Source organism: Crocodylus porosus, unplaced genomic scaffold (assembly GCF_001723895.1).
Source record: "Crocodylus porosus isolate Cpor-Errol unplaced genomic scaffold, CroPor_comp1, whole genome shotgun sequence".
Lineage (NCBI taxonomy): Eukaryota > Metazoa > Chordata > Crocodylia > Crocodylidae > Crocodylus > Crocodylus porosus.
This window is the reverse complement of record NW_017728917.1, coordinates 15,307,292-15,315,048: the sequence shown is the minus strand read 5'-3', so window position 1 is coordinate 15,315,048 and position 7,757 is coordinate 15,307,292. Positions and strand designations below refer to the sequence as shown.

Here is a 7,757-nt window from a genome sequence, read left to right as displayed (position 1 = left end):
CGGCGCCCGCGCTCACGCCCGGCGCCCGCGCTGGTCTCGCAGGGTGAACGTGCGCCTGGTCCCGGCGGCCCCCGAGGACGGCGTCTGCCAGCTCCTGCACCAGCTGGGGGTGGACTGGCCCTGGGCGCCGGAAGCGCCGTCTGCCCCCCAGGCTGTGGCGGCCTGGAAGCGAGTGCTCAGCCAGTGCCCGCACGCCGTGGCGGGGGAGCAGGGCCCCGGGACACTGTTTGCCGTGCGCCTGAGGAGCTTCCTAGAGCAGCAGGGCCTGCAGGGCTACGACCCCAGCCTGGACGTCCTCCTGGGTAGCGTTGCTGGGGGCGGGCACGGGGCGGCAGCAGGGTCTCCTTCCTTGTCCAGCGGCAGCGTGGGGCTGGATTCGCCCTTTCTCCCCCTGCCGCTCCCTGCTGCACGGAGGCAGGAGCTCAAGGCAGCAGGCTGTGGGGCAGACCGATGGAGAAAGCAGGCCCTTTGCACAGCTCTTCCCTCCCCCTCCAGTGACCGAGGAGGAGCTGCGAGCGCTGGCGGAGCTGGAGTGCGCGGCCCAGCGCAGTATGGTGAGTAGCTCTGGTGCTGCGGAGCGCGGGGCACATGCGGAGCAGCCCCCGCTCACCTCGTGCTGTGCGCAGGCCGAGGCCCTGGGGGGCACCTGCACGGTGCTGCACGTGGTGAGCGCTGAGGAGGAGCTCCAGCAGCAGAAGGCTGACTTGCTCTGGAGGATGCTGGAGCCTGGGGCGCTCTCTGCCGCACAGGTGAGGGCAGCACTGGCCTCGTGCCCACCTGAGGGCGGAGGGGGGAGCTCGACCTGCTGTGCTCGGCAGCGAGGGGGCCGGGGCTCGGCTGTCCCCGGCCCAGGCTGATCTCTTCTCTCTCGTTCAGAAACACCTCGTGTGTGGGCCTGTGAAGGCTACAAGCACTTCAGTCCCTGAAGGGGCCTCGCAGTACTACCAGTAAGTGGGGGTCTGCTGCCGGTCGCTCCCTTCCCGCACACGGTTCCTGGCTCCCCAGCGCTGCCTGCTGTTGTGCTCTGCCAGGGGCGGCACCCAGCACTGCAGTCGCTGCCTGGGCCAACCCATGGGTGCTGCTGATGGCGGTCACAGCTGCAGGGCTGCCTGGGCCCTCACCTGCACTCATCTCCCCAGGCTCCGCCAGCGCCAGCTGCACAAAGCCTCGGTGATGAAGTACGGAGACCTCGCCCATGGTAACGTGTGGCCTGCCACCGGGGGAAAGGAGCTGCTAACACCTCAGGGCCCTGCCTGGCGCTTGCAGGAGCAGGCGGTGCAGGGAAGGCAGAGGTTGGTACCTGCAGTGTCCCTACTCTGGCCCCCTCCTCTGCACAGACGAGTCCTGGACCGAGGTCATCAGGGTCCTGACCTCCGCAGCCATACGCTTTGAGATGCTGAGCGCAGCCCACCGCAGCCAGGTAAGAGCTGCGAGGCTGCCTCATGCCCAAGAGCAGCAGCACGGTGCCCCCTGGCCATGTGCCCAGGGTCTCTGTGGAGGGGGTGACATTGCAGGGCCTTCCCCAGGGCACGGGGGTCCAGGGCTCCCTGAAGCAGGGGTAGGCCCAGCTTCAGAGGGGAGCAGGGAGGTGGGGGACCAGGCAGCCTCTCCCCACAGATCACACTGGACCTGGCCGATGGTGGCATCTCCACCAAGGGCACCCGGAGTGGGGCCTTTGTGATGTACAACTGCGCCCGGATGGCCACACTCTTCCAGACGTACCAGCAGGCTGTAGAGCAAGGTGGGCATGGGCCAGCCCTGCTGGCAGGGTGGGGGCAAGTGCTGGCAGCTGATGCCAGGGTGGACAAGGCAGGTGGGACCAGGCTGGGGCTCTGTGCCTAGAGGGTCGGTTGAAGGACTGCAGGGGTGGAAGCACAGCCCTGGCAGGCTGGGCTGTGGAGACACCAGCATCGAGCACCGGGGACTGGAAACGCTTGGCCCCAAGTCCGCACAGCCACGGGCACTGACCTGTCTGGCCTGTGCTTCCAGGTACCTACCCAGCCTTGCCGCCACCGCCAGAGCTGGACTTCTCCTGCCTCCGGGAAGAGGTGAGCAGGGCAGAGGGGCTGCTGCTAGCTCGGAGCGAGGCAGCTTCAGCCACTTGGTGCCATGGGGAAGTGTTAGGTCTGCTCCAAACTTGGGGCTTCCCTCCCAGGCTTGGAGCTGGGGGCTGAGAAGGGGGCAAGGCAACACTCACCCCCATCTCCGCTCCCTACCAGGGCGAGTGGCTTCTGCTCTTCAACCACATCCTCCCCTTCCCCGAGCTCCTGCAGCAAGCAGCTCAGCTCCCCATCTCGAGCAGCACGATCCGCATCACGGCCAACACCGAGGCGGTGAGGGGCGGAGGAGCTGGTGGGAGGCAGGGCGAGGGGCAGACTCTGGGGTTGCCGGCCCAGGCTAATGTGCCATATGTTGCAGGTGTGCAGGTTCCTGGTCCAGCTCAGCATGGACTTCAGCTCCTACTACAACCGTGTCCATGTCCTGGGGGTGAGTCCTGTGACTGGCGATGGCTCCTGCCATGGGGGCCTGTTCCCACAGTTGCAGCTCTCACTGCTGCTTTCTCTCCACAGGAGCCGCTGCCTCACTTGTTCCCCCCGATGCTGGCCCGGCTACAGCTGCTGAGTGCAGTGAGGGACGTGCTGCACAGCGCCTTGGCCACACTCCACCTGCCACCCCTCAACCAGGTCTGACAGTGAAGACCCTACCAATGCCAGCCAGGGACTGGCCTGTCACCACCCTCAGGAGTCGGAGGCTGTGCAGGGTGCCGGTGAGCACACTGGACAGAGGAGGTGGAGGGGTCTGCTCCACCTAAGAAGGGTGCCCACTGTCTGGAGCAGACAGGAGTTCATGCCAGGCTGGGGGCGCTCCAGGGAGCCACCCTCATATGGAGACTTATGCTTGTGATTTCCTGAGGTCCTGTTGCCTCTGCCCACCTGGGGCCAAATACAGGCTGTCCCTCAGCAGCTGCCCTGTGCCTGCTTCCTCCCTGCTCTGATGTCCGGTGGGGGGAGGGAGTGACCCCAGGCAGGTGCTGTGGGTCCCCAGCACCGTGGCTGCAGCAACTGGCGGGTGAGGAGCAGGCATGGGTACGCCAGGGGCTGGAAGGTGAAGCTGCAGCTGAAACAAAAGCTGGTGACAGGTGGCAGCTTTGCCTTGGGCAGCCTGCCGCTGTGGCACCCCCAAGGGTGCACACCTCTGCCACAGCACAGCTGCTTGGGCCCTGCTGTCCTAGGCCCTAGGGCTTGGCTCTCCGAGGCCCGGGCAGAGGCTGGGGCCAGTGAGTGCAGGAGGGCTGTCGTGCTGGGGGGCACCAAGGACAGGAGGGTACTGAGTGAGGGCTCTGGCTGGGCCCAGGGTGCAGCATTACTGCCTCCCAGGTTCTGGCTCTACTAGGCACGGTGAGGGCTGAGCTGCTCCCCTGCCGTGGGGCAGAGAAGGCACCTCAGGGTCTTGTGCTTGGTGGCAGCTAGTTAGAGCCCTTGTAGCCCTGCAGCAGTAATGAGCACCCATGTCTGGGTTCTCAGTGCTCTCCCGAGCCTCCATCCGCTGCCACCTACTCTGAGCTACAACCGGACACGGGGGCAACCACCAAGGGCATCTTGCTGCACTCCGCGTGCGCCATGCTAGGCACTCCAGGCAGCTCTGTCCTGCAGGAATCGCCACAGCTGTGGGGCAGAGGCATCTAGTCATGCCACCCACCTAGGACAGGGAGTATGTCCTGTGAGGCTGGCTGGCAGCTGGCTACCCCAGGGACCGCAGGAAAGGCACTTCCAGACACCAACTGCACAGCCTGCGTGGTGACAGCAGCAGCCTCTCATGGGCCACGCGGCACCGAGCCCGGCTCAGTAGTGCTCTCCCCATTCACCCAGAAGCTCCATCTCTACCTCCTGATGTCTCCCACAGGGCAGGGTTGCCCTTGCATGCCCAGTGCAGCCCAGCCAGGCAGTAGGTCTGACACGGTAGCGCCAGCACCTGGGTCATGGATGGCAGTGCTGGTTGCCACAGTGCCCATGGGGCACCTGCCCCACACCTCGCTTGCTTAGAGAGCTGTGTCTGCAGCACCACAGCCCAGCCAAGCCTGCAGCTCTGAAGCAGCCACAGCAAGGGCACAGGCAGCTGCAAGCTGGGCACAAAATAGGCATGAGGCTCGAGGGCTGAGTGTTCCCTGCAGCAGCTGCATGGTCCCAACCCCTGCCCCCCCTCCCAGGAACGAGTGCCAGCGTGGCCACAGGTCACCAGCCCTTTATTGCCCACTCAGAGTTGGCACCGTACGACCTCCAGGCCCTGCCCAGCCAGTGCACAGCAGTAGCCTGGCTGCTCCTCTGGCCCCACGGCTTCCCAGCCGTCCAGGTCGGCCACGTCTGCCACAGGGCAAAACCTGGCACCCAGGAAGGCAAGGCCTGCCTTGCCCAGGTGCCACAGCACAAGGCGCTGGTCCACAGAGGCAGAAGCCAGCAGGTCGGGCTGCAACAGCCGCAGCCCTGTCACAGGGGCTGCATGGGCGCTTGGCTGCCGCAGCTGCTCCTGCAGCAGGAGTTGAGTGGTGGCTGCACCCACGGCCACAACGCACACGTGGATGGAGCCATCGTCACTGCCGCTGGCCACCAGGAAGCACCCGCTGGGTGTCTCCAGGATGTGGAGGCTGTTCACGCCGCAGCTGTGTGCCAGGACGGTCAGCACCGGGGCACCCAGGTCTGCAGGGCAGAGGGGCATCAGTGCTGGACTCACACCACGGGGGGGGGGTGCGGGCAGCAGCCAGAGCATCGCTCACCCCAGGGCTGTGTCTCCTCATCCATTGGCTCCGGGGCTGCCATGACCTGAGCGACAGTGGCGGTGATATCCCAGAAGGCAATGTTGCCATCGGTGGCAGCACTGCACAGGAAGTGCTTCCTGGGGAAACGGGCAGGCTGGGAGCGTAGTCGGGGGCACAGGATGCTCCACACCGTACGGCTCCCGCAGCCGAGGTAGCCCCTGCTGACTCCATGCCTCGACCCCGGGCTGCTCCTTGCCAGGGGCTTGTGGGCAATGCCGGCTGCTGCTTGGGGTCCCTGCCCCTCACCCACCCAGGCAGGAGGGGCTGGCACTCACCTGGCATGGCCAGCCGGCCGGTGCACAAAGGCCTCCACCTGGAGGACGCAGCGCTGGTGGTGGAAGGACTCGGCGACCAGCCGCAGGCGCCGGGCAGCCTCCTGTAGCACAAACAGCCTGCGCCCGCAACGCAATGGGGGTCAGCACCAGGGCAGGGGCTCCCCTAGCTCCCTGCCTCCAGCCAAACCAGCCAAGGGCACTTCCAGCTGGGCCCTCGTGCCCATGGAGCTCTGCCCCCCCACAGCCCCCTCCAAAACCAGCCCCCGCAGGGCCTCACCGCACAGATCCATCGCTGCAGGCAGCAGCCAGGACCAGGCAAGGTGGCGGCAGCTCTGTGGCATCGGTGCCAGCCACAACCGCAATGCGCATGTACCTGGAACATGTGGCACTGTCACTCCATCTGCAGAACCAGGCCCCAGGGCCCCTGCCCCACGCACAGGAGCAGCATAGCCCCGCCAGCCCCACCCAAGAAGCCCCCAGCCTCTCATCTGGGGCCCATCTGGCACCGGGGGGGGGGTCACCTTGTCTCGGGGTCCATCTTGATGACACGGTGCCTGTTTCTCATGCGGTCCCAGCGCTCGTCCAGCCGGTGGGAGGCCACGTGCAGCACCTGGCAGTTGATGCCAGCTGGGGCCAAGGGGGCTGCGCTCAGCAGCAGCCGGTAGCACTCCAGCTGCGCCCGGCCCCCCGCCGACACCAGCAGGGCCGACAGCTCCCCAGGCGCAGGCTTGCTCCCGGCAGCCACGGCCAAGGCCCTGATGCTAGAGATGTGGTCGCTGAGCGTGGTGAGCGGCGTGGCCGTGCCGTCCTCCGTGTCGAGGGCCAGGACCATGGCTGTGGTGTCCTCGCTGCCCGTGACGAGCACATGCATGGGAGGGTGGCCCGGTCCAAGCACGGCCCCCACATGCCGCACACTTGTGACTTGCCGCCCATGCAGGGCCTCACGCAGCACCTGCAGCCCGGAGGAGCCCGCCTGGCCACAGCAGATGCGCACGGCCCTGGCCTGCACCCAGGCGAAGGCATCCGTGGCCGTGCCACGGTGGTAGCTCCAGGAGCGGTGGCCCCCGCCGCAGGGCAGGCAGCGCAGCAGGGCGCCGGCGCGGGTGCTCCACAGCACGAAACTATCAGCGTGGAAGCCCAGCACCAGCAGGTCGCTGTCGGGTGTGAAGCGCAGCTCCTCCACCCACTCCAGCCCCTTGCCAGGCCTCTGGCGCCGCAGCTCCTCCAGCTGCCCGGCTCGCACCCGCAGCTGCCGGAAGCAGCCGTCCCTGCCCGTGCTGTACACCAGGCCCTCGTGGCAGGTCACCGAGGTCACACCCGCCTTCCCGTGCAGCCCGAAGAGGAGGGAGACGGGACCCTGCACGGGGGGCTCGTCAGCATGCTCGGGGGCATCTCTGCAGGCCGGGGGCTGCTCACTCTCTCCCTCCCCTCCGGCAGGATCCGGGGCACAGGGGAAGAGCAGCAGGGAGCCCCTGCGGTCGCCGCAGACCCAGAACCCATCCTGGGGCAGGAAGGCAGCGCTGGTGTGCCAGCGGTGTTTGCAAGGTGGCAGCAGGTAGCGTCCCCGGGGAATCAGCACCAAGCCCTGGCCCCCAGGGCCGCAGCAGGCCTCCAGCCAGAGCAAGGCACCCTCAGGGCCCGAGGCGAAGAGCACGCAGGTGCCAGGGTCCCTGCCTGGGCGCGGGGCCCAGCTCAGGCTGTGCACCTTGCCTGCAAAGAGCTGCCGCTCCGCCCCACCTGCCACGTGCTCCAAGGGGAAGACCCGGACGAGCCCCGCCAAGCTGCCCATGGCAACCAGCACGGCTCGGCCTGGTGGCCGCGCCACCTCCAGCAGCCCATAGGAGCAGAAGCGCCCGTCCTCCAGCACCAGGCTGCAGCGCCCAGAGCCCACGTCGCAGGCATGGACGGCGCCCGCGTCCGTCAGCACCAGCAACTGGTTGGGATCCACGAACTGCACGGCCCGGGGGGCCCCGCTGCCAGGGGGCATGACCAGGTCCTGCTGCTGCAGCCCGTCTCCACGGAGGTGCCAGAGCCGTGTCCCCGCATCCATCCCGCCCGTGGCCAGCCAGCCCCGCTCCTCATGCACGGCCACGGCCCGGACACCGCGGCCCCGGTGCCCCTGGAAGCTGCGGACGACGTCACCGCCGGGGCTCCACAGCAGGCAGGCGCAGTCCTCGCCAGCGCTGACCAGGCCGTCGAGCAGCAGCTGCACGGCCCACACGCGCGCCTGGTGGCCGTAGCGCACCCAGAGGCAGCGGGCGGGCGCGCGGGGGGCGCGCAGGTCGCCCACATCCCACAGCCGCACGCTGCGGTCGTCAGCGGCGGAGGCCAGCAGCCCGCGCCCAGGCGCGTAGCACATGCTGAAGACGACGCCATCGTGGCCGGTCAGGCGCGCCTGCGGCCGCACCCCACCATCCGCCTGGGTCGCTTCGGCCGCGCGCCACACCACCAGCTGCTTGCCCACGGTGCCAGCCACCAGCGCCAGGTCGCGCCACGTGTCACCGGCCAGCAGTGCCGAGTAGAGCACACTGTGGTCCTGGCAGCGCGCCTCGTGCAGGGTGCGCCGCGCCGCCCAGTCGAACAGTGCCACGGCGTTGTGGGCCAGCGCCAGGGCCAGCTGCTCGCCCGCGCCCCGCAGCCAGCGCGCGTCCCACACCCAGTCGTGCAGC

The 7,757-nt window shown here is 68.0% G+C and overlaps 2 protein-coding genes across 2 annotated transcripts in view; one reads left to right on the top strand and one right to left on the bottom strand.

Moving 5' to 3' along the window:
• DALRD3 (DALR anticodon binding domain containing 3) overlaps positions 1–2,962 on the top strand; it is a 3,612-nt gene extending 650 nt beyond the window's left edge. The window contains exons 2-12 of the mRNA XM_019536998.1: positions 12–302; positions 496–554; positions 627–749; positions 877–947; positions 1,140–1,198; positions 1,338–1,420; positions 1,618–1,741; positions 1,990–2,048; positions 2,220–2,333; positions 2,419–2,487; positions 2,571–2,962. Of these exons, the coding sequence (XP_019392543.1) occupies positions 12–302; positions 496–554; positions 627–749; positions 877–947; positions 1,140–1,198; positions 1,338–1,420; positions 1,618–1,741; positions 1,990–2,048; positions 2,220–2,333; positions 2,419–2,487; positions 2,571–2,690 (1,172 nt within the window). The 3' untranslated portion in view covers positions 2,691–2,962. The remainder of the gene's footprint in view (positions 1–11; positions 303–495; positions 555–626; positions 750–876; positions 948–1,139; positions 1,199–1,337; positions 1,421–1,617; positions 1,742–1,989; positions 2,049–2,219; positions 2,334–2,418; positions 2,488–2,570) is intronic.
• A 1,266-nt stretch (positions 2,963–4,228) lies between these two features.
• The window catches only part of WDR6 (WD repeat domain 6), a 3,742-nt gene continuing 213 nt past the window's right edge, over positions 4,229–7,757 (bottom strand). The window contains exons 2-6 of the mRNA XM_019536997.1: positions 5,610–7,755; positions 5,366–5,461; positions 5,089–5,205; positions 4,772–4,890; positions 4,229–4,694 (exon numbers count right to left, since the gene is read on the bottom strand). Coding sequence (XP_019392542.1) covers positions 4,255–4,694; positions 4,772–4,890; positions 5,089–5,205; positions 5,366–5,461; positions 5,610–7,755 — 2,918 coding nt within the window. The 3' untranslated portion in view covers positions 4,229–4,254. The remainder of the gene's footprint in view (positions 4,695–4,771; positions 4,891–5,088; positions 5,206–5,365; positions 5,462–5,609; positions 7,756–7,757) is intronic.